Below are 23,514 nucleotides of genomic sequence, written 5' to 3'. Positions count from 1 at the left end.
GGCTCTGCACCACCAGGCTCACTCCGTCCCTGTGCACTATTATTACAACCGTCCTCCCACTTCACACTCCCCAGTCATTCCCATTAAAGTCCCTTAATTGTTTCTCTGACCTCTATGTGGAACGACCCAATCAAACGGCGACTGTATCCTGAAATGAATGTCCATATTTGCATTGTTCACCTGTCATGGGGGTGTCATTACTTGGCTGGCTGGAGCGAACAGGCGTCTTGTTCAAGGGGAAGGAGGACAAAAGGAGGATTCTCACAATGACTACAACGTCACAGTGAAAGACATGGACAAATTATTTTCATTTTTCAGCTCTTCTGGTGGGCGTGCAGAACTATTACTTAAAATCTGCATAGAAATCCGAACACATTCAGGAAACTCAACAAATGTGGTGTAAATACAGTATGTTTCCTTTTAGCCAGCACCCCGAGTTGAGTTTTGTTTTACATTTTATGCAAAAAAAAAAAAAGCATAAAACATGACTGAGGACTGGTCAGAATATGTTTTGGAGTGGAATTAGACTTCCCTTCAGACAACACCTTCACATTACACTAAGTGAATGCTGCCACTGTTAAATCCATCCTGCATCCACGTTGATTTACCTGTCTGCAAAAATTCTACTCTGCTCCCGTCTTACAGTCGGAGCCTGTCAAGACCGACTCAGGGACATACCAGAGGAAACGTCCAAACCGCCGCGATCAAAGCAAATCCCTGAAATGAAAAATTCCTTGAACCCTTTTTTTTTTTAACTGTCAGGGAAGAAAAATGAAAATATGCGCAGGGCCTTTTATAACAAACCAGCAAAATCTAGTCTGTATAATACTGAGTGGCAGTTCCTTTAGAGGAGAACAGGGTTTTTAATCAGAACAAATGCACAAAAGACCTTCCGGATGTGTGGTTGTGACATTACATAGACATATGTTGACTGAGAGACATAGACGTTCGGGCCTCATAGAAGAGATCCTAATTACAGCACTTCATCTTCAACGATCACCAATCAAAGATGAAAAGCAGGCAATTCATGTTTAAAGGACGGGAGGTCTATGGGAAGGAATAACAGTTGCCTTCACTTTCTCTTTTACCGACTACTCGGGTTCACTTACACCTGGAAATGCAGTATTGATCTGGATAGGTTATAGATAATGAACAATCTGAGGGTGTTGGATGTTATCTCTCTGAGTTGACATTGTGCAAGGAGGGTGAAACAAACAAACAAAAAAAAAACAGAGGTTAACAGGCGAGGCAGGAAAAATCTAGCAGCCCCAGGCCGGATGGAGGTAGACAAACTTTAAACTACAGTTTTGGCAATGTGCTAAGTTTTCAATGACACTAGGAGACCTACCTAAAGGTTCTTGTAGAGTACTGCGGGACATAGACGCCATAACTTTTGCACTTGTGCGCTTGTCAGTCTGGCTCGCTCTGTAAAAACACTCGTCAGTGCGGTGTCTTTTTGCCAGTTGGGTTAATTTTTGTTTCTACTTCCTGCTTCACTTTCAACAATGGCGACTGAAACTTTCACCGAAATTTCGTAGAAGTCATACAAATGTTTGTATCTCCGAACCTCCTCGGTCAACCTTTCCTCGATGTGTTCCGTCTTTATTGTTATCCAAAACAATCAATTTGAAAATTGCGGAGCTGGAGAAGCAGTCAGAAATACTAAAGCGGAAACATGCTACCACCAAGTGGACCAGTCACAGCTCTTACGGCGCTAGGGTTTGCCTATGCTCTGCGTTGCCACCGTTCGTACCGCCTATCATGGTGTGAATAAGCTTGTAGCTGAAGGTTTAATACTTAATAACCAGTTCACTTGGGTACCGTTACCAAAACATACATGGTGTTTACCATTTCTAGAGTTTTACCTCTCATTTCATACAATACTAATGGGGGAAAATACGTTAATCTAGACACTAGTCTACTTGTTTTCTTGGTGGACATTTTTGCTTAGGCAACGCCTCTGACAACAAAGGCTATCAAGGGAATTTTTCCTAAGGCAGTAGTTTGTTAAAGAACTGACTAACATTTGATCTGACATTAGATTGTGCCATCAATGAGTTAGGAAGCCAGCCCAGACCAAAAAGTATCATTAGCACAGCTTGACCAGAAAAACAAATGAAACTCTCGCTCAGTAGCACTTTTTACGCCCCTCTGGCTAAGACACAATCTACTAAATATCATGGCAGCGACTCAGAGTGCGACCCAGAGCCCCCCATTGTTTACACCAATAATATAGCCATCACATTTGATGGGTGGATGCTACTCTCTGCAGACGCTCCATTCATCCCAAGGTGTGCAATGCCGCTGACATCAGGGGGAGCGTGGTGGCCGGGTCAAAATGTTTGTTATGGCCCCGCAATTGTATCGTGATGTTATCTCTGTTCCAATGACCCGAGGCATGGGACCCATCTATCACATTCATCTTCCAAGGGCAGACACCCACAAAAGCAGCATTTGGAGATTACCACCTTGAAAAAAAACAGCCACTCTGCAGTGTTGTGATACTCATACTTAACCTCTGTCGCACTCACTATCCAGTCTATCTGTTAGATCAACCTTTGTGGAAATTGTTGTTACAGTGCCTGTGTTACTGCATCTGCACATCACGAATCTGGCATGTATTTTATCTATTTGTATAGTTTTTGCATGGTTATTATGTTAGGATCGCTTTTTACAAATGCAATGCTTGCAAATAGCAGATAAGGTTATGGGTTATGTATAAGTCACAAAATGGATTTTGTAACTCCATTAGCATGTTTTTGTCCCAAAGTTCATTCATTCATTCATTTTCTGTAACCGCCTGTCCTCTGGAGGGTTGCGGGGAGGGGCTGGAGCCTCTCCCAGTTGTCATTGGGCAGGAGGCAGGGTACACCCTGGACAGGTTGCCAGTCTATCGCAGGGACAACCACGGTCACACCTACGGTTGATTTAGAATCACCAATTTACCTAACAAGTATGACTTTGGACGGTGGGAGGAAGCCAGAATACCCGGACAGATCCCAAGAGAGAAAGACAGTTGGCTGATGGATTCGAATCCAGAACCTTCTTGCTGTGAGGCATCAGTACCAACTGCTACACCACTGTGCCACCCCTGTCCTCAAAATTATACACATTTATTTCACATTTCATAGCATCCAAGCCCTAGCATAAGGCTTACCAATAACTAGAGGCTTTTTTGGAATAGATATGAACATTTTACATTCCACACCTGCACAGCTCTTCTGTCAGCTACGCGAGAGTCTCCCTTCACTTTCCTCCCAAAAAGTTATTTCTGATGACATTTTACTGATGGCCCAGTGCCACGCTTGTCTTGAGTTTGTCGCCACACATTGCGAGAGAGCACATGTTTGCAACATTCGAGATGGTCCAATTTTCTAAATCCTATTTGAAAATCCGAACGAATCTTGTAATCTGTCATTTCCTGTCCTTATCACACCGGTAGGTGGGAGCTTCTCTTGGAACGTAAGACAAGGTTTTATGTGGGAAATGTGGAGCGGGTGGCCTGTAAATATGAGATATGTTGAGATTCTTTAAATCCTGCAGTCTGATCCCAGCTTAAGAAGCTATTCCTCATCCAGCGCTGCTCTGCTCCAAGATGTCTTCATGCAGTATACTGGCCTATTTTTATAACTGCTCTGTTTTTTTGTTTTTTTTCTGGAAGACGCTGTCATATCATAGAACAATGTTGTTTGTTGGCTCCAGGGATGATAATCTGCCATTTTATGATATGTGACCAGATGAGATGACGTTTCTACCTGCAGTGATGACATTGATAGCCGTGGTGATGACATTTCTAACTGCAGTGATAATGTTTGCACCCACAGTGATAAGTACTCTACCCACAGTGAGGACGTTTCCACTCATGATGACGACATTTCCAAATTACATCCCTCTGACAATGGACACATTTTTTATTATATATTTTTGTAACTTATTTTGCATTAAGTATGGTTCTTCTTGCATAGTGATGGATACACACTATGACTATTGCTTCTTGCTGAAATCAGGACTGGTTTGCATAGAACTTCTGAGAAATTGTCTTAGGAAGGCTCATCAACTGATAGATAGATAGATAGATAGATAGATAGATAGATAGATAATTTACTTTATCTATAGTTACAGATGCTTCAGAAACAGAAGAGGATAAAACTGAGGGTGAAAACATATCTTGCAAGGTTTTTGCAAATGCACTGAAAATCTAAAAACGTAATCCTCTCTTCACAAAAGCATCAAAATCATTAAAGGGAAAGTTAACCAATCACAGGGCCTGTTGAAAGTGTAGCAAAATGAAGCAGTGCATTTCTGCATGCATGCAATATCGATAGGTGAGCTTTGACTGCAGTGGCCTGCAGAGATAACGGGTATTTCAAACCTATTAACTAGACAACTCTGTATCCAAACAGTGAATGCGCCTGAAATAAAACATCAGAATGTCCAAAATAAAACTGACCTTTGACTCTTTGGATTTAAAATGTAATCATATCATGGCTGTTTGACATTTGTGTGAAATTTAGTTTGAGTCATGAAATCAAGACCAAAATCTGGTTTTGTAAGGTCTTGGCCTTTGACCACCAAACTCTAATCAGTTGGTCCAAATAAACGTTTCTCCCAAATACAATCAAGGCACTCCTGACATATTGCTGCCCATAGTTGTCACGGCAAAGAGACATAAAAATAAATACCCTCGCTATCCATCCAAGTCAGCCAAAACCCTGAGAAAAATATTCACTTCCATAACATTCTCTGTCCTTAAGATGTCATATTTTACAGTTGGAAACGGTTAGTTTGAAAAACAGCCAAGCATCTGGAGCACCTCCTCTAGAACCCCAGAGATGGAGACTAGAAATCCAAGCTGAACCATCACTTACGTTACTTGTCAGCCTGGAAGAACAACATATTGGACGGCGCTGTCAGATTTGATCAGACTTGTCCTGAATCCAGTCGAGTTGTTTTCATTGCGTGCCTTGGTTCATTGTCATGCTGAGAGGATGAACTGTCGACCTAGTCTCAGGCGTATACACTCTGGAGAAGGATTTCTATAATGATCACTCTCAATCTTGCCTGTCCTGACTGCTGAGAAGTTGCTCCATAGCATGATAATGCCACCTCCATGCTTCACAGTAGGGATGGCTTAGCCAGAAGATGAGATGTTCTGTGTAAATATTTCCAAAAGTTCTCAGATCTCTGCAGAGGGGTTCTAAGTTCTTGGTGATCAGAACTTAAGTTTTAGAAATATAGTTGTATACCCTTGTTCTTATGAATGTTTCTCTACAGTTTTATCACAGAAGTCTACAGAAAGTGTTTTTGACCATACATGCAGCAGGAATTATGGGATCTAGACACATCTCAATTATTAAGCGAACGGGATGCAAAGGATCACAATATTTTAAAATGTTTACCTGCAAGTTCTTGTTATGCAACCATTTAAATGGTCATTTTGTTTTGTTTTTACTCATTTGCTGTCAAATCCAATAGAAGTCTTGTATCTATATGCAGCTGCTTGTAAGCCAGCTTCCGCTTACAGCTAAAAACAATGTATTAAGTGTTTACATTCTGCTTTGAAATGCTAAATTGGAGGGCTAAAGTAGGTTTATTTCCACCAGCAGCTAAAGCTGCACCTCACATACACATTTGCTCTTTATGTCTCATCTCCATGCTCAATACTGAGGTCTCGGCCCAATTTGCTGCATTGTGGCTGAACAAAAGTTGAAAGCAAAAGAAAGCACAATCCAACACTGAGTGCAAAATCACCCGCTTACAAACCACCCACAAACCGTAAAAAATAAAATAGACCATCCACGGCAAAATAGAACAAGTATGGAGGAAGAAAGAAAAGAAGAAAAACGCCTAAAATGTATGTTCCCTAAAATAGAACATCTGGTGTGGTAATTACCAGAGTAATATTCCAGGAAAAAAATCAACCTCAGAAGCAATAATTCAACCTGTAGTCCACTCTGTGTGCTTAATTTTACAGTCTACATATTGTTTGCATCCCTCACACTCACGCTGCTCAGCTATATTTCATATGAATATATGAAGACACAGAAGAACCGTTTTTTTTTTTTTTTTTTTTTTTTAGCAATTTGGCTCTTGCCCTGATTGCTATTTCTTAAAATGTGGGGAATTTTCATTTATTTTATTGGTTATTATGACCCGCTTTGGATTAAATTGTTGGTTCATAATGGAAACAGGAATGATCTTAAAGTAGCATTTAATTGCGGCGTGCTTTTAATTTGGAACAGGGTGATATTTGTTTTCTTATAATCACGAGCAGAAGGGTTGGCGGCGTTCTTGCGTCAGGAAGAAGACTGTAGGTGAACAAATTCGGTTTTTTTGTGTGTGTGTATTTTTTATTCCTCTATACCATAAACTATGCCCATATATCTTCTATCGTCGCCAGTAAAAAGATGATTTCCCTGTTGAACCGAAGACAAATTGATAACTAATGTCAGAAGCTACAGTAAGGCGATACTGAATGAAGTGGATCAACTTCTGACCTTGGGGGGAAAAAAACATCACAATGTATTCCTCTTCTTTCAAAAGCACCTACATCAGGTCCATTCATCTACGCCTGTTAATTAAAATTCATAAGAACAGACGTGCCACCAAGGTCGAGAAGAAACATTTGCAAACGTGAACGGTAAGGGTATGCCTTTAGAAACGAGGGGGGAAAAAAAAAATGTCCCAGCTCTCGGATGTTTAGAGGACAGAGACGCCCGCCCCTTCCTCTGCTCACTTGTCTGTCACAAAGTACACTCAGGTATGTGTGTATTACACTATGTGACACCCCGAGGGTCCCCGTGCCACCATCCGCTAAATTAAACCTCTCCTCCCCCCTTCCTCTGCTCGCAAAAGAGGGGCCCCCCTCGCAGGCGGCTCCCCGTCCTCACCGCAAACACCGCCTGTAAACGGCAGCCATCCAGCCGGCTGGGGGGGGGGGGGCTTTCAAAGCCGTCGCTCCCCAAAGCCCAGTGCAATTGCCCTGTTATTGTCCACTCATCCACTGCTCAGAGGGTGGAGGAGGATGGAGGGGCGGTGCTGGGGTGGAGGGGGAGAGGGGGGGGACCAAAGAGCCTTGAGCACTCCACATCCAAGATATTGAAATTTGACAGTTAGCTTTCGTATTAAATTGTGCTCGGTGCCGGTGAACTGGCGGCGAAAGGAAGCAGTGCCGGAGCGCACAGCGGATAGACATCTTTAATTTGTCATCACTTTTAAATTAAACATTTTATGCCTGTTAAGGAAAATTGATGCTTAAAGGAAAAGCATCGGAATGATTTGGATTTTGTTAAATATCATCAACATCTCACAGGGAATCTACCGTGGGGCCTTAATGCTATAAACGCTCCCACAGATATACACCTGTATTTTGTTCTTATGACCTGCAGGAATCTAATTTTGAAACAACCATTTGAATTTTCGATGTTTCCGTGAGGTCTTTTTAGGAATGACAACAGTTTTTTTTATTTTTTAAATGTCAGAAATATAGAGAAAAGTTAAAATAAAACCTAGACTTGTTTAAAAAGGGCATAGAAAATTAATTAAATAAATAAAAACTATATATTCATTCTCTAATATGTCACCCTGCAATCATGTGCATTTACATTATATGTATTTTATATACTGTTGTGTTTTTTTTAATTAACTTCAGGATAAAGTGCAATAAAATTAAATAAAGTCACACTTCCTTGGCCTCTGGCAAGTAGTCCAGTATTACATGGGCACAGTGCTGCCTTTACAGTTACCACTGGGTTAGCTGAGACCAGCCGTGGAGTGGAGTGCAGAGCCAGTGGGTGTCAGAGAGAGGGAATATGAATGGTCCTCTCATATCAGTATCTCTGCTTCAGGACCAAAGCCAGGACATCTCCGCTCACAGCCTTTTGACCAGAACCTCATTAATCACACTCCTACACATGACATAGAGTAATTACTCTCCGGGAAAGACACGTACAGATACACGCGCCCACTTCTCACAGTATATAACTCACTTCAGGCGCACGGTATGCGAGAGAATGCATAAATAGGCAGAACAAACGACAATGAATTAGATTTGCATGAACATATTTTGAACAGGTGTACTTTGGTTTGGCGCCTGGGAACGCCCGAGCTGCAGCGCTGAGCGTTCACGCGCACAAACACACACGCACAGAGTAAGTTTCAAGGGTAGTTCTGCCACACATTGGGTTGTGTTTTTTTTTTTTTTTCGAGGTGTTGGGCAGGGTCATGGATCCCTCCTGCCCAGGGAGGGAGTCAGTCTGTCTAGGCAAGATGAAATCCTCCACCTGTCCTCATTCATCAAGCCCACTACACATATTAATTATCACGAACCTTCAGACTTACAGCAGAGGACACGCGCGCGCACACACACCGAACTCCCTCCCACGGCACGCTCCCCCAGCAAACACCTCCACCTCAGACTTACACTTCAGTTAAAATTCAGCCGTGGTGGCCAGGTACAGCGGCTGGTTGTAAGTGCCTGTGGCGCTACAAGTCAGCGGAGTATTTTCAGAGGACGACTAGATGTCAGTTATTGCTTGAAGAGTGTCCCAAACCAAACTTGACAGTGGCGGTGTAGTCATACCGATCATACCAGGACGCAAATATAGTTCCTGGATGGTATTTTAGTTTTTCGTCCATTTTTGCTCCACGGTGACCAATCAGAAGAAAATCCAACTGACTCAATAGCTTCTTTATTGGAAAAATACCACTTTTCCATAGTGAGGACTTTTCTGAGGGAACCAGAAGGCAGAGGATCTGGAAAGACAGTACTGTAGGAAAAGCCCAGGTGTGACTATCACGTGGTTTACGCATCTGAGCCACGGCTACAGCGACAGCCCAGAGCCTACGCAGACCTTAACGCCATAGCCTGACGTGCACCTCCCCAAAAATGTAACTACACGTCACGGCGACGCAGACCGCAAGAGCTGTGATTGGTCCGCTTGGTAGTAGCCCGTTTCCGCTTCAGTGTTTCCGGCTGCTTCTCCATCTCCACAGTTTTCAAATAGATTGTTTTGGATGAATAAAGATGGAACACATCGAGGAAAGGTTGACTGAGGAGGTTTGGAGATACAAACATTAGCATGACTCATCTTCGGCGAAATTTCTGCGGAAGTTTCAGTCGCCGTTGTTGAATGTGAAGCAGGAAGTAGAAAATGAAGCAGGAAGCGGAGTTCGTGCATAGGTTACGCCATCTATGTCGTGCAGAGGCGTAACGCTTAAGGACATTAATGTGATGCCGATATGCCGATTTCATCCAGGTGCTTCAAGCTTTGCTCACTTACTGAGACACTTAAACGAAACTGATTTTCAATGTTCTAGTAGCATCTGCATTTTTTCTTTTATATCAATTCAAAGTGTCTGTGAGGGAGACGTATTAGTCATTTTTAGAGCACTAACACATTCAGCATGAATGAAAAATCATTAAAGCATTTACACTGAATGTTTTTAGAGCTATATACACAAGAATTATAATCTAGAATCTGCTGCTACCACTTACCCCTAATGACCATTACAAAATATTTTTTAGCTGTCTGCAGCGCAAATTTACTGCGTACTGCAGGATCAATTTTACTGCTTTCATAATATTGTTTTTTCAGCTGCAGAAGCTGTAGATTATCTGCTCATAAGCAATCAGCAGACAAACAAATTCAGTGACTAGCTGATAAAAATAGTTCAGTATTAGATATTTCCCTCAGGAGGTGGTACAGAATGAAACCAGAAATAAAAGAGAGTGAATATTGGACTTGTATTTGCAGGTTGTGCACAAACGCGACGTGATAAAACTGCTCTGCTGTTGTGTCCATCGGTTGTGTGAGGAACCAACGGCTGTCTGCAAACATGTTCACCGTACCAGATTAAAAGTTGAGTCCTCAAGTTTGGTGTGTGTTGTAAATTGTTCAGTCTGTTAAATTAAGCTGAGTGCAACAAATGCGAGTCCAAGTAGATATCTTCAAATCGCATGCTTTGTCCGACCAACAATGCAGGAGCCTCACACCTCTGAAGTTAATGTACCGATAATCCACACTGGCAACGATAAATACTTTTTAATTTTATGTATCAGTCGAAAACTCAATGGACTTTCTTTTTTTAAACATCAAAGCAGAGATAATTAACCATGAGCCACTCATGACTTTACTCAATTGTTGCTATTTTGGAGACCAGCTGACCCAGTTCTGGTGTTTTCAGTCTAAATCCATCTCCGTACTGTACGTCACAGAGAACAGCATCCTTTCTACCTCTGATTCCTCACCAGTTTGAAGAAAACAACAATTTAGTTCTGTCTTGGGGTTCTTTATTTCCTCAGATTGTCTGGTAAAGAAAAGGGGCAACCATGCCGGTTCAGAGGATCTGGCAGCTAGAGGGAAAATGTAAAAGGCTTAACGAACTAGGGGTCGTACAGACCAGTCGACTAGTCAGTTTGTTGACTTCATTCCAGTGCCATGACGCTTTAAGCAAACACGTTGCAGCAAACTAGCAGCGGTTCATCAAGTGCGTGAAAATACTTCACAAAAGATGAAGCCCATTCTACCGTGACATGTCAGTCCTGAAATACAACAAAAGTACTACTGCAATGCATCTAAAAAGACATCTACTAATGCTAGCAGAGGAACAGTTCAAATTCTCTGGACAGCAGTCAATTGACAACTTCACCAAACGCCTGTGATAACAGAGGGAAGGAGGCTGCACGTCAAGAATTGTTAAAGTTGTCAGACCTTTAGCTGAAGTACACAGAGAAGGTTTCAGAGAACTATATGCTGCGGAGTACTATTAAAGTCTAGTGATGGTGCTGAGTTGCTGCCTGTTTTTATACAGGCTATACATATCTGCAGCAGCAAAACTGTATGAAATAGTAAAGTTCAGTTTAATTCCGACTTGTTTAAGGAAACAAAAAGCGTTGCAGTTGAGAGGCGGGGTAATCCAAGAGGCAAAAGCGAAAAACTCTGGAAACGCAGGAATCACAAGGGGTAGAACGGAAACGTGAGGACATCATCATCAGACGACCTGACGAGGGGAAAGGCAGGGTTATATATACACTCACATGCAAGGGCTGATGGAATAACAAGAGACAGGTGAGACTGATGAGGGGACACAAGACAAAAGACACAAGGCAACACAGGTGAGTGGAATCACAGATGGACAGGAAGAAAAAAACTGTTTGCAAAATAAAGCAGGAAACGCCAGGAAAGCCAAACAAGGTTACACAAAACATTCACAACTCAAAACTGTGACATATGTATTCAGATCAAGAATATAGATTTCATTGTAGCAAAGTGGGTTTTTATTATTACATGTCGACTTGACTTTCAACGCAAAACAGACGACCTTAAAATACCAGGAGTCGGGCAAACCCCTTAAACAAACATCCCACAACATCTCAGTATCACTTTGTTTCTGTCAAGAACCAAGGAACCGTGCTCCCCAGCCCATATTCTCAACACCCGTTGTCATTTGTCATGTTATATGAGGAGCTCCAGCTGGCATCGTCCTTACTATACCCATAAAGCCTTGTGTTGTGGGGTTGTTTCCTGTAATTGGTTTGGTTCATGTTCCTGAACTTGCGCTTTCCGTCATTTCATTGCCGTTCCTTGGGTGTGATCAAACTGAATCACGGCAAATGCTCAAAACTGGGAACATGTTTGGCGTACAGGTGTACGGTATGGTGTGGACCCAGCTGCCTCTGTGTGACAGTTGTGAAGTCTGCTGTGATTTGAGGATTCCCCTTGAGCCTGTTCCTAATTGGGAGGAGATCATTAGCTTGAGTGTAGCCCTCTAATCTTTTTTTAAGCAGTTTATAATAAGATGGAGACCAGCTTGTGTCCGTTGAGAGTCCCTCTGAAGCCCACAAGATTAAAGTCCTCTAAATGACCGCCGTTGGTCCTTAGCTGAGATGGCTCCCCTTTAATCAGACATCAGTCCTCGTCGCTCCCCTGTTTCTTTGACACCAGTCACACGAGCGGCGTCGAATCCCTCCAAAACGGCCGCCCAATTAGAAGGGACAGGAGAAAGATGAGGGCGCCATTATCGCGCTGTCCTCGGCCATACGTCGAACCAATTAACGGAAGTGAGCGCGGACAAAAAAGGGCGAAGCGGGACCCGAACAGAGGGAGCAGACAGCGTTGTGTGAAGTCAGTGACAGGACAGGCACAGCGACAGTTAATTGATCTTCATTACGTTAATTATGGCTGTGATGTGGAGCGCGGAATGAAAAACGGGTCACGCTGTCGCACGGCTCCGTCTGAACGTACCCCGTTAAAGCTTTCTGCTGACCTTGAAGCCGCAGCCTGAGAAGAGATGGCGCCGCTTTAGTGAGGGAGCGCGTGTGTGTGTGCGCGCATAAATAGTTTGGCTGCACTTTTAAATCCTCAACAGGCTGCCGTAAATCCTCCTCTAGTGGTTGCATTTCGACAAAACCCTCCCTCTGGCTGGAATCTACTTTTCACTTTTTATTGTGTCCAGCGCGCCTTATTAACTAATCAACCCCTGCAAACAGATGCAAGTTTTCTGCAAGAATGACTCGCCGTCCACTCCGGTGCACGGATGACTGCACTGTCAGCAAGCCTGGCTCTGCCCTTGCATTTGAATAAACACCATCTGAGTTGGCTGGTTGCGTACAATATCTGTCAGGAAGCTGCCACCCAGTGATCCCAGGGACTCTGACCTCTGTCCCCGGGGAACAGCTGATGGGACATCGCGGTGACAGGGTGTCTTCCCTGTCGATCCGTGCGCTGATACGCCTTACACCCTTGTCTCGCCTCAGCTCGCAACTCAAACGGCTCGCCTGTCTTGCCCTATGCATTGGAAATGAGCCAGGCCTGCCTTACAGGACGCAGTGAATAGTCGCGAGGATGGGATAAACAAGAGCTCGGAAGATGCCTGTCACAAAGATTGATGGTTGCCTGGATTTTTTTTGTTGTTGTCTTGTCAGTACTATAAACTTTTTCCCCCCACGCTGAAGAATCGAGTCCTTTCGGCAGAATGTTTTTTTTAAGTTGCCACCGAGGCCCTTGTGCTTTCAGACGTATATCTCAAGGCCTGAGAGCTGTAAATTAGAGAGTCCTGTGGATAAAATAAAGCTGTGCATTTCCAGCTGCCACATAACATACATCAAACCCTGCAAGTGGCATCTCTGATCATGAATCTCCTGGCTGTCACTTAATTACACGCGTGTCTTAATTATATTACATAGTGTTAAAACCCCCTTACTTGTTGCCGTCTGCATGGGAAATTGTAAATACGACTGTCCTATCTGCCACCCCTGCCTCCCAGCTCATCACGCCGGTTGTCAGAGCTGATTTTCACGTGTCGAAAATGACATCTCTGCGTGGGCTAAAAATACCTCATGTGCCCCTCACAATTATGACAGCCCATCTAAATGTCACGCTGTTACCATGACTGCACGGTCACCCATCCATTGTTTTATACCGAAGCCGATTAAGTATTTCCAGGAAAGAAGGGCTGCGCGGTAAACAGGTCTTCCCTCCTTTACTGTATGTGTCTACACCACGGTGTAAATACAGTGTGGTTTATTTAATTTGGCAACGTGTAAATTAACCAGTGCACTCCCCGATGCAATTACCTTCACGTTAAGGGGAGACGTGGCGTAGAGGTTAGAGAAGAAGCTTGGGACCGATCCATGGCTAAGCTGCTCGGAGCGAGCACCTAACCCCCTATTTGCCCCCCAGGTGCTAAATAAACAGCAGCCTACCGTTCCCGAGCGTGCACTACTATGCATCACGAGCCGAAACAGGTCGGTCTAATATAGTTGTTCCATATGTCACGAGTGCTGCCGGAGTCTTGACCTTTCTATAGTTATAGCAGGTGAAATTGCGGCAGAAATACGACACAAACCCTACCCACCTCCCATGAAGCGCTGTGCGATGATTAAACTTTATGTACCAGCGTCAACTTGCTCCCTCTCAGAGGAAACACATGCCGCAGAGAATAATCTGACATAAGCTTCCTGTTCCTTACTGTAGCTTTTCTCATCTCTCCCATAGACTGTATATAAATATGGACAATGGCAGCGCCACTTCCTTGCATTGGCCAAACTGACGGTATTTTCCTCGGGATACGGGCAGAGCTATCCTGCGACTTTGGAGCCAGAGTCTGCGAAGTACGGTCCGAGAGTGGTCCGCGATATCGATGACCCGCCCAATGCCAGATTAACTCGCATTTTCATGTAATTAATACTACGCTCTGCTCTACCTCCACCAGTTACAAAGAACTGTTGGACTATACACTGTACTTATTTTAAAAAGAAATTCTTTCAACTTTTACAGTCCCACGGGACTGCTTTATGGAGCGGTTGGCATGGCAACTGGTTGTCGCCATTATGTCACATCCTGACAGAAACCATCCTTGAAAAAAATTAATTTGATCTGTATTTTAGTGTTTTAGTTTGGCCCAAGTCCCATCCACTAACATGGAGGAGGTGGAGCTTATTACCTATACTGCAGCCAGCCACCAGGGGGAGCTCTACTTGCTTTGGCTTCACTTTGAGAAGCAGTTCCACCGTCCATCTTTATACAGTCTATGACAGAGGTCTTCAACAGGGGGGTCCGTGGAGGTACTGCAGGTTAGGTCGCGAATGTTTTTTGGTTTTTTTTTACATTTAAATGTCTTTAAATACACATATACACAAGTAGGGGGTCCCTGCTCCATCTCTCCATCAGTTTGGGGGTCCTTGGCCTGGAAAACGTCGAAGACCCCTGGTCTATGATCTCACCGTCCTGATTGAGACCCTTTTTCTCACAGTTTGTTTACCTATGTTCAGTAGTACCAAAAAAAAATGGGAGAGCACCAGGTAGATATTTTTAACTATCAAGAAAACATAAGTAATAGTCAGGGTTAACTGAGCTAGAAAGATATGTTGAAACCACAGAACAGGACATTTAATTTGTTCAGATTAAATAAAGAATCACGACAATGCTCTGGAATAATCACTTTTCATTTCCGAATGAGCCTTTTTGTTTCCCATCTTCATCGTTTTAACTTTGATCCCTCTTGGACAATAGCTTCTAATATTTTATTAGAATTTTGCTACACGGGTCATTATTCATGGCTCACAGGACACAGCAGGAATTAACTGAAGCAAATATCTATTATCATCAGAGTTTGCAGGGTTTGAATTTTTGACCTTGAGAGAAAATTCAGTGATTCCTGTTTACTGTGTGACTTCATATCAGAAAAAAAAAAAAAAGGATTACTAGAGAAAGTTGGACTGACAGAATGCTGGGGGAATACACGCCATAAGCAAACAACGATCCGTTAGATTGGCCATTTCCTTGCAGATTTTTGGAGCCCGTTTTAGTTCGAAATCTCTTCGGTTGTGTTTTAGTCTGGATGGCGGAAACAAAGATGATGGGAAACAAAGGCGCAGACACCCTGGCTCACGTAATCCTTTCACAGAAGAACACAAGGACACAAGCCTTGACGACTGGTGGTTAATTCAATGTGCATAACAAATTACTGCCTACATGCACTCACACTCTTCCTCACACTGTCTTTATCTATGCTTGTATTTATATAGACAGTGGTATATGTTAGTGTATCCAAGCTATTATTTCCAATTCCAGTTTCCAGCAGTGTGATATGAAGTAAGATGTGTCTTGGGGAGTGTTGTCTGAGGGGAGATGTTTGAGTTATAAACTTTACAACGACTAGCTACACCTGGGCATGTGCAGGTTAGGCATTTAGGGAATTTTTAAATTTAAGACTTTACTTTCTCAAAAACCAAAGCACGAGTTGCCCTGATAGCTCACCTGGTTTAGCGGGTGCCCCCCTAGCCTGTGCCCAAGCTGCTGCATGACGGCTATGGCCCTCAGCCTCTGCCTGCAGCCTTAGCTGCACGCCACTTCCAATCTTTTACCCTGTTGCTTCCTGTCTCTCGCCACTGTTATCCATCCAGTATCGGATAAAAAAGGCCCAAAGTGCAAGGGAGGAACATATTGGACAACTCAAAGCATTTAGAATGTACAGACACTTCCTGTTTATTTTATAGTAGACATACTACTCCCTTTTTAGACTCTTAACAATGTTAAACACATGTTAAAAGACAAACTTCTCCATTTTGCACCGTTTTCTTGGTAACAAGCAGCTGGGAGAGTTTACGTGCCTTCATTCACAGAGTGCAAAGCTACAGTACATAGACACAAAAAATACGGCCGCTACTGCTGTTGTTGTTCAGGTCGTGACCGACTGCAAAGTAATGCTGCAACCAAAAGAAAGTTCCCAACCCCAACAAACCCCAAACAGTCGTAAATGCACACCGACAGGAAAACTTCTCACATCTGAAGAAACTGTCAAATTAAATCAGCAGGAGTCGCCGAACAAATCAGAGGCTTTCTCCTCTCATTTGAATATTTTCTGGGAAAACGTGGTTTGCACTTAAACGTGAATCTAACTTGACCAGAGCTGCTGACTTCTGCAAAGTAGAAAACTACCAAGTCTCCTTTCAAGCCTCCAGAAGGTGCATGCCTGACACTGTGAATTAAACTGAATGACAAATCACAAGAAAAATGTGAATCATCCATCAAGTGATTATTCTTAAAAATATGAAATCCTGTAAAACATTTAGTAAGAAAAAACATTCTTGACGCAGAGTTGAACGGATGTTGTCATGCCTCTTGTCTAAATCACTACTTTCTTCCCAGGGTCATATGTTTCCAGCTTGTTAAGGAACATAATAGGAAACTGAAAAACATGTTCCCCAGCTCTGTATTCCTTTGGTATGACAATGGCTATTCTTGGAGCTCAACGGAGGAGTTTTCTGTTCCCAAGGTTCTCGCTATTTAAAGTGAGAGTTAGAGTTAGGATTAAAAATGAAACACTAAAGGCTCTTTTAAGGTACTGCGGGACATAGACGTCGTAACCTATGTACGTAGTCTACGCCGGTGCGAGCCATTTATACCTGTTCATTCGTCAGTCTGGCTCGCTCTGTAAAAACGCCACCCAAAAGCTAGTCGATGCTTGTTTCCACTTCCTGCTTCACTTTCAGCAATGGCGACTGAAACTTTCGCTGAAATTTCGCCAAAGACGAGTCAAACAAATGTCTGTATCTCCTAACCTCTTCAGTCAAACTTTGCTCAATGTGTTCCATCTTTATTGATCCAAAACAATCAATTTGAAAATTGTGGAGATGGAGAAGCATCCGGAAATACTAAAGCAGAAACACGCTACTACCAAGCAGAACGATTACAGTTCTCACGCCGTGGCATGTAAACCAAATAAAATGAAATATTTATGAATTGTTTTAACTTTAAACTAGTCGAATTTGACCCAAACACAACAGGATGGTTGATGTGTGTGAACAAAATATAGAACTTAGGAATGTAAGGCCACAGGGACACACAGTACATACACTGCAGATCAATATTACAAGAACATTGTTGCCGTGTGTCTGATGTCACACCTTACCTTGGTTTTGTCGTACAAAGCATGGTTGTCAAGAAGCATTCTCCGCTCCATTCGAGCGAACCTCCTCAGGTCTCTCTCGAACTGCTGCGGAAGAAAAAATCAATAGTGTGAAGTCAAATATCTCTTTTAATTGACGGCCACAGCTTTGAAATGAAACGGTGAAACCTGAATGCATCATGTATTCCTGTATTCTAATTTTTACATCAGTAGCTTCAGGATATCAGAATTGTCAGATATCTTATTTCCATCATGTACACCTCGTCTCGCTTTAGTTGCCCAATATGTTCCACATGTCTCCTTAATTTAAATCCCTGTTTGCCAAAATAAAGTCTACCTTGGCCCTAATGCACAAAAGAAACTATATTACTTGTGCATTTTTCTTCTTTTTTTTTTCTCAGCCTACGACTTCTCTCTGCAGCCGCCTCACTGTCTCTGTAATACTTCATACCCTGGAGCCGGTCCAGCCGAGGAGAGTAAAGGCGTAACGATCCATAGGTGGCGATACTAAGTCCACGCGTACAGCCCTCCAGCCCCGGCTGTCCCCCTCAGCACAGAAGAGGCCTCCCTCCACTTGGCTCTCCTCCAGCCTCAAAATAAGGAAGCTCTTTGCGAAGTGGTCCATGGCCTCAAACCTGTAGCTGGGAAGCTTCGAGATATCAAAGGTGGATGCCTGGTATTCACAGTAGAGAACAATGCCCTGATGAAGAGAGAGGTATTTTAGATACTTGATAGTGTCTCTGTTGATCCAAGAGGCGGTATTATAGCTCTAAAAGTTAAAACCTTGAATAGAAATATTAATCTAAAGGCATGCAGTAGAAATCATGAGAATAATTTTTTTTCCATGGTTTTTAGCAAGTCAGTTAAAAGAGCATAGCCAATCTATCTTTCTGAAGTCAGCACCCAGAGGCCCCGACAGTCACCTTACATCTTTGGCCCAGTCTTCGGAGCATCCAATAAGAGAATCTATACGAGGATAAAATCACTGGAGGACACTGGATTAAAAATACTGAAGAATGATCTGTGGGCACGTTGCTGATCCGAATTAAAAAAGATCATTTAAATTTATTTCATCCTCGAATCTTGAAAACAAACATAGGATGCACATTTGCACAGAGCCACAATTTAATGACAAGTATGGCAAGCTGAAATAAACCTCTCATTATCCTTTAAATTTGACCAATCAACACTCATTTTCTCATTTCTGAAACTGACACTGAATTAAGCTTTCCGCATACGGAGAGATTTGGTCGGTAAGTCCTAATCTTCACCAGAGTTATGCCTTGTCAGCGCTGCAGTAATTAAGACAGGTTGGTATGAAAGCCTTCGTTATGATTTATGCCCGATGACTGGCAGGAACCGTTTAAGTTTTTAATTTGTATTTTAAAAAGACTCAATTATTGGAATACCGCTCAGGGTTTAAACTCGGATCAAAAAGCACAATTACAGTAAAATGTTTCACTCAGTGGAATGATGCTATTTGTTATTAAACCAACAGATTGCCTTTTTTTTTTTTCCCACAGACATTCAAAACTTGTCTGTTCATACAGATAAGGTGAAGAAAGTTTTGTGGCATTCAGTTTTTGGCACATTGGTGGCAAGAAGTGATTTACAATTTTTGAATACATTCAATCAAAGGAATGTAGTCACAAATTGGAAGATTTCTCTAAATATTATCCGTGTAGCGGACAAGGACAGTACATTCCAACACAACCAACCGCACACTTGAAAAACAAGTAAAAACTTTGGAGTCATTCCCGATCAAATGCTGTAATTTGATCACAGAGCACGGTTCATTTAAAATCTCACCATTTCACTTAAGTGGTTCCGTGAGAGACCTGGCTGCAAGTCTTACAAAACACCATTAGTTTCTATGAGCACGGCAGCTTGCTTTAGAACCAGATTCTTAATTCACGGTAGATAAAAGGCAGCCTGGATACAGGCCTGGAGCTATTGAGAGTGGTTGACTCAAGGTTATGTTTCTTTAAACAAAGATGGAGAAGTGAAGGAAAAAGTGGATTTTTCTGAGGATGATGTCTTGTGGAGTGGTGGATGCTGTGACTTGTGTTAATGATGAGGAGTAAAGGTGAAGACTCTGCGCACTCTCATTACCTTTTTTGATACACTGATGGCCCATTAAGTGAGGGTGAATGTCTGGACCTATTGTTGTTTTGCTTTTAATGGCGGCCACTCAGTTGGACAGTCAGCAATTTCTGTGCAGAAATGATCGGATGGACTTCAGGAATTTAGTATAAAATCTCAGCAGAAGATGACTTTGGTTATCTCTATTCTTTTGCTGTACCGCCGCCAGCAGATATCTGTAGGCAAATAGTTGTTATTTTTCCTCTAACGCAACCATGAGGTTGGCATTTTTTTAATTGTCTTGAGAATTACTAAATATAATGCCTTGTAGAAATCAGAATTATTCAACCCCCATTGCAATTTAGGTTTATTGGCAAAATGTACAAACTAGCAGCTGTCTGCAACAAACAAATCAAACAAGAACAATTTAAATAGCTCAACACAACTACATATTGTAAGTGGTTTCTCCAAATTCAACACAAAAGGGCTGAAGGGCTGAATGCCCGAACTCTTAGACATTCACCACTGCTGACGCAAAAGCACAAGAAAAGTCGTCTCCAATTTGCTCAAAACTATATGAATAAGCCAAAGAGGTTTTAGGATTCTGTTCTGTGGAGTGATGAAACAAAACTGGAACTTTTTGGACCTATGGATCAGCGTTACGCCTGGACGTGAAAGAATGAAGCATACGCTGAAAAGAACCGCTGAGCCACCGCCTTGCTTCATCGTAGGCAAGGCGGTGGCTCAGTGATGCTCTGGTGGCTGCTTTCCTTCCTCTGGCACCGGAAACCTGGAGCGCATGGAGAGCAAGATGGATTCAATAACGTATCAGGAAATCCTGGGAGAAAATGTCATGCCCTCTGTAAGGAAGCTGAAGCTTGGGCATCATTGGATCTTCCAACGGGACAACGATCCCAAGCATACCTCAAAGTCCACCGAGGCTTGGTTTCAGAAGAAGCAGTGGAAAATACAATAGTGGCCATAACAGTCGCCTTGAACCCCATAGAAAATCTCTGGTGACAGTTGATAAAGGTGGTTGCAGAACACAAACCCAAGAAGATTAGTGAACTGGAGGCCTTTGCCCATGAGGAATGGGCTAAGATTCCCCAGGAACGCTGCCAGAAGCTGGTGTCTGGCTATGCATCATGTTTTCAGCAGGTCATAACAGCAAAAGGGTACTCTATCAGTCCTAGCAACTTCTGTGATGTCTTTTCTCTTTCCCTTCTGTCGTCAGCAACAATGACAACAACTTATTGTAAAAACGACACTAGAAAGTAAAGTAAAATTACTTTAAGAAGTGTAAAATCAAAGTTTCCTCACTCACAAAGTTTTAATGGGTGAATTTCTCTCTGGATTCTGAAGATCTGACAGGTAAACCAAATTGTTAGGCGAGCTTTATGGAGTGATGGACACTATAGACACCGTGGTAGTCATAGAGGTCATCTGAGCACCTCTGAGGTGATTTTGTGTGAAACAAAGTGGCTGCTGTCGGGGGAAGCAAGATGTTTAGATTCTGCTATCGCACCTGTGGTAAAAAGATAGTGATAGCAAAACAACTTCAAAAGATGCACAGTTAACAGCAATTAAATCACTTGACGTGATAATTCATTGCTCTGATTGGTTGTATAGCTATCCAACTTGGTTTTCTCTGTATCGGTTGAAACTGTTGAAACCCTGGGAAATTCAAATGGCGTGTTTGTGGCGTGGAGTCTGGCTCTACTGGACTAGTAAAATCGATTACGTTCTAATCGGCTCTACTTTGTGTTTAGTAGAAAATGAACCAAATGAACAAACGTTAGCATGCTAACACGATAAACTAAGATGATGAACGTTACACAAGCTAAATTCACCATGCAAGCACTGTGATTGTGAGCCGACATCTGCTTTCAAACGGCCATTAAGTAGAGCCTCACCGAGCCGTCATGGCTATACATCAGTGGTGAAGGGTCAAATTTTACCCTCCAACCAGCCACTGATGAAGTTTACCGTTGCTTTCGAACTGTTGCCTGACTTTTCATCCACCTTTTAAATATAAACTTTAAATATAAAGTTCAGGCAAATCCCAATAAATATACATTGCAACATCTAATATTTAGTCAGAATCTGACATTTCATAAATTAGTGCTGGACAGTGCTTCTTATATCATTCAGCCAGTCAATTAACCTATTAAATACACAACATGCAAATACAAATGCAAATCAAAGCTTAAATATTGATTTAAGGCTAAATTATTACATACAGTATATGGATCTCTCTCTGGCTGCGTTAGCACATTTTTGTATTTTCATATTTTTTCAAAACGTGCCTTGCATGATCTCAAAGTGACTGAAGTTGAAATGAAGAAGGACTGGCTTGAAGTTGCTCCATTAAATCGTACTTGCAAAATGAATACATGAATGAAATCTGTCCGGGGATTAAATCAAAAGCAAAGTCTCGATTTGCAAAACTGAGCTCTGCTATTGTTGCCCCGACTGAGAACAGCGCATTAGCAGAGCTTTAAAAAGGGACATGGGGCATTGTGTGAACATGTGCTCAGACTTGTCATCAGTCTGATTTGAGCCTCAAGTGTGGAGAGAATAAAAAAAAAAGAGAAAGAAAGGGGGGAATGGCTGAGTGTAAGATCAAATAGAGAAACGAGCCTTCAGTCAGCCATAGGAGACGGCTGAAGCCCATTCCCTGGTAAATGGTTCCACTCCTTAGATAATGGAAATCTCTGCCAAGTAAGATGTCGGTGCGTTGGAGAGAGAGAGGAGGAGAGAGGGCCGCTGATGAGAAACAAAGCCGGGAGTAGAGAAAAGTGCAATGGAGTACGTGCAAGAGAGTTACAGAATAAAGTGTTCAACCTGTAAGAGAAAGTGAGAAATAGGTGGACGAGTAGATAGCGCTTTGGGGAGATAGAGGAAAAAGACGGATAGTCCATGAATTGATTTCCTCGGGGCCTCGCTCGGGCTGATTATGCTTCTCCCCCGGATGCAGGAGTGTTAAGGCGATTACGATTACAAATTGTCAGTTTAATTCCAGATCCCAGCATAAACTCTCCTCTCAGTGGCCGTAAATCTGCTCCATCTCCTTAAAGAGCAATAATCGGAAAAGCAAGCAGCCACTCTGCCCGTCCGCCTGATGACCGAGGTTAATCACGAAGCATTAAACACCACGTCAGCACCTCCCAAGTAGCCGCTGCCAAAACAGTCCCGGGTCGTCGGATCACGAGGCCGTTTCACTCAGAAATGCGGAAGTGGCGACAGTGGAAAACGCGTGAAGCAGATCTCAAGGAAATCTGCAGGTCCTCCTCACTTTCCCTCTAATTACCTCTGAGAATTCGTTTGTTGTGCAACTGCAGGCAAAAAAAAAAAAACTCCTGACGTCACCCTCTGCTGCACCCCGGGACCGCTCTCCCTCTGCAATTACAGATAACCATTCACCTTCCAATAACTGGCATCAGGGATATTCTTAAAACTCGCTTTATGTTCAGTGATGGCTCCGCTGAAGGCAGTGGCAGTTCCCACTTAGATAATGAGGCCAGAATGACAGCATAAAAGCACTTAAATACTGACTAATCTGAAATTAAAATCCCCCTGGGCCACACTTGAGACAAGCTGTGGGAGAAGGTCTGCAGCCCATCTGATACACGAGGCCGCAAATGTAGGTCACCTCTCATCCCGGCGTTATATTTTTACATTTCAGCCCGCCCCTGTGAGTGGATTTCTTTCAGCCTGGTATCATATTGATGCCTTCAGAGAAAAGTAGTTATGGTGACAGTTGCACAGACCGTTAAGCACCTCGATGCAGATGCCCTTCGTGCGGCGATGTTTGCGGCCCTCCAGCCTACGCGCGCATTCGGCAGCGGCGGTGGAGTGGTGCTGCTTTCTCTCAGTCTCTTTCAGTCACACACACACACACGCACTCGCAAATCTACCATAAAAGCGGGATGTCATGAAGCACCTCCCGTCTCGGCGTCGCCAGGGGCTGTTTAGTCCAATAGCGCTCTGTAATCATCTCCTACGCAGCAGGTAATGTCA

General features: G+C 42.9%; 1 protein-coding gene across 1 annotated transcript in view; it reads right to left on the bottom strand.

The window, feature by feature from the left end:
- The window catches only part of dntt (deoxynucleotidyltransferase, terminal), an 87,186-nt gene that overhangs the window by 17,291 nt on the left and 46,381 nt on the right, over positions 1–23,514 (bottom strand). The window contains exons 9-11 of the mRNA XM_084562353.1: positions 22,864–22,893; positions 17,864–18,112; positions 17,416–17,499 (exon numbers count right to left, since the gene is read on the bottom strand). Coding sequence (XP_084418479.1) covers positions 17,416–17,499; positions 17,864–18,112; positions 22,864–22,893 — 363 coding nt within the window. The remainder of the gene's footprint in view (positions 1–17,415; positions 17,500–17,863; positions 18,113–22,863; positions 22,894–23,514) is intronic.

This window comes from Chelon labrosus (genome assembly GCF_963514085.1).
Source record: "Chelon labrosus genome assembly, chromosome: 15".
NCBI classification, from domain to species: Eukaryota; Metazoa; Chordata; class Actinopteri; order Mugiliformes; family Mugilidae; genus Chelon; species Chelon labrosus.
This window is presented reverse-complemented; position numbering and strand designations above follow the sequence as displayed.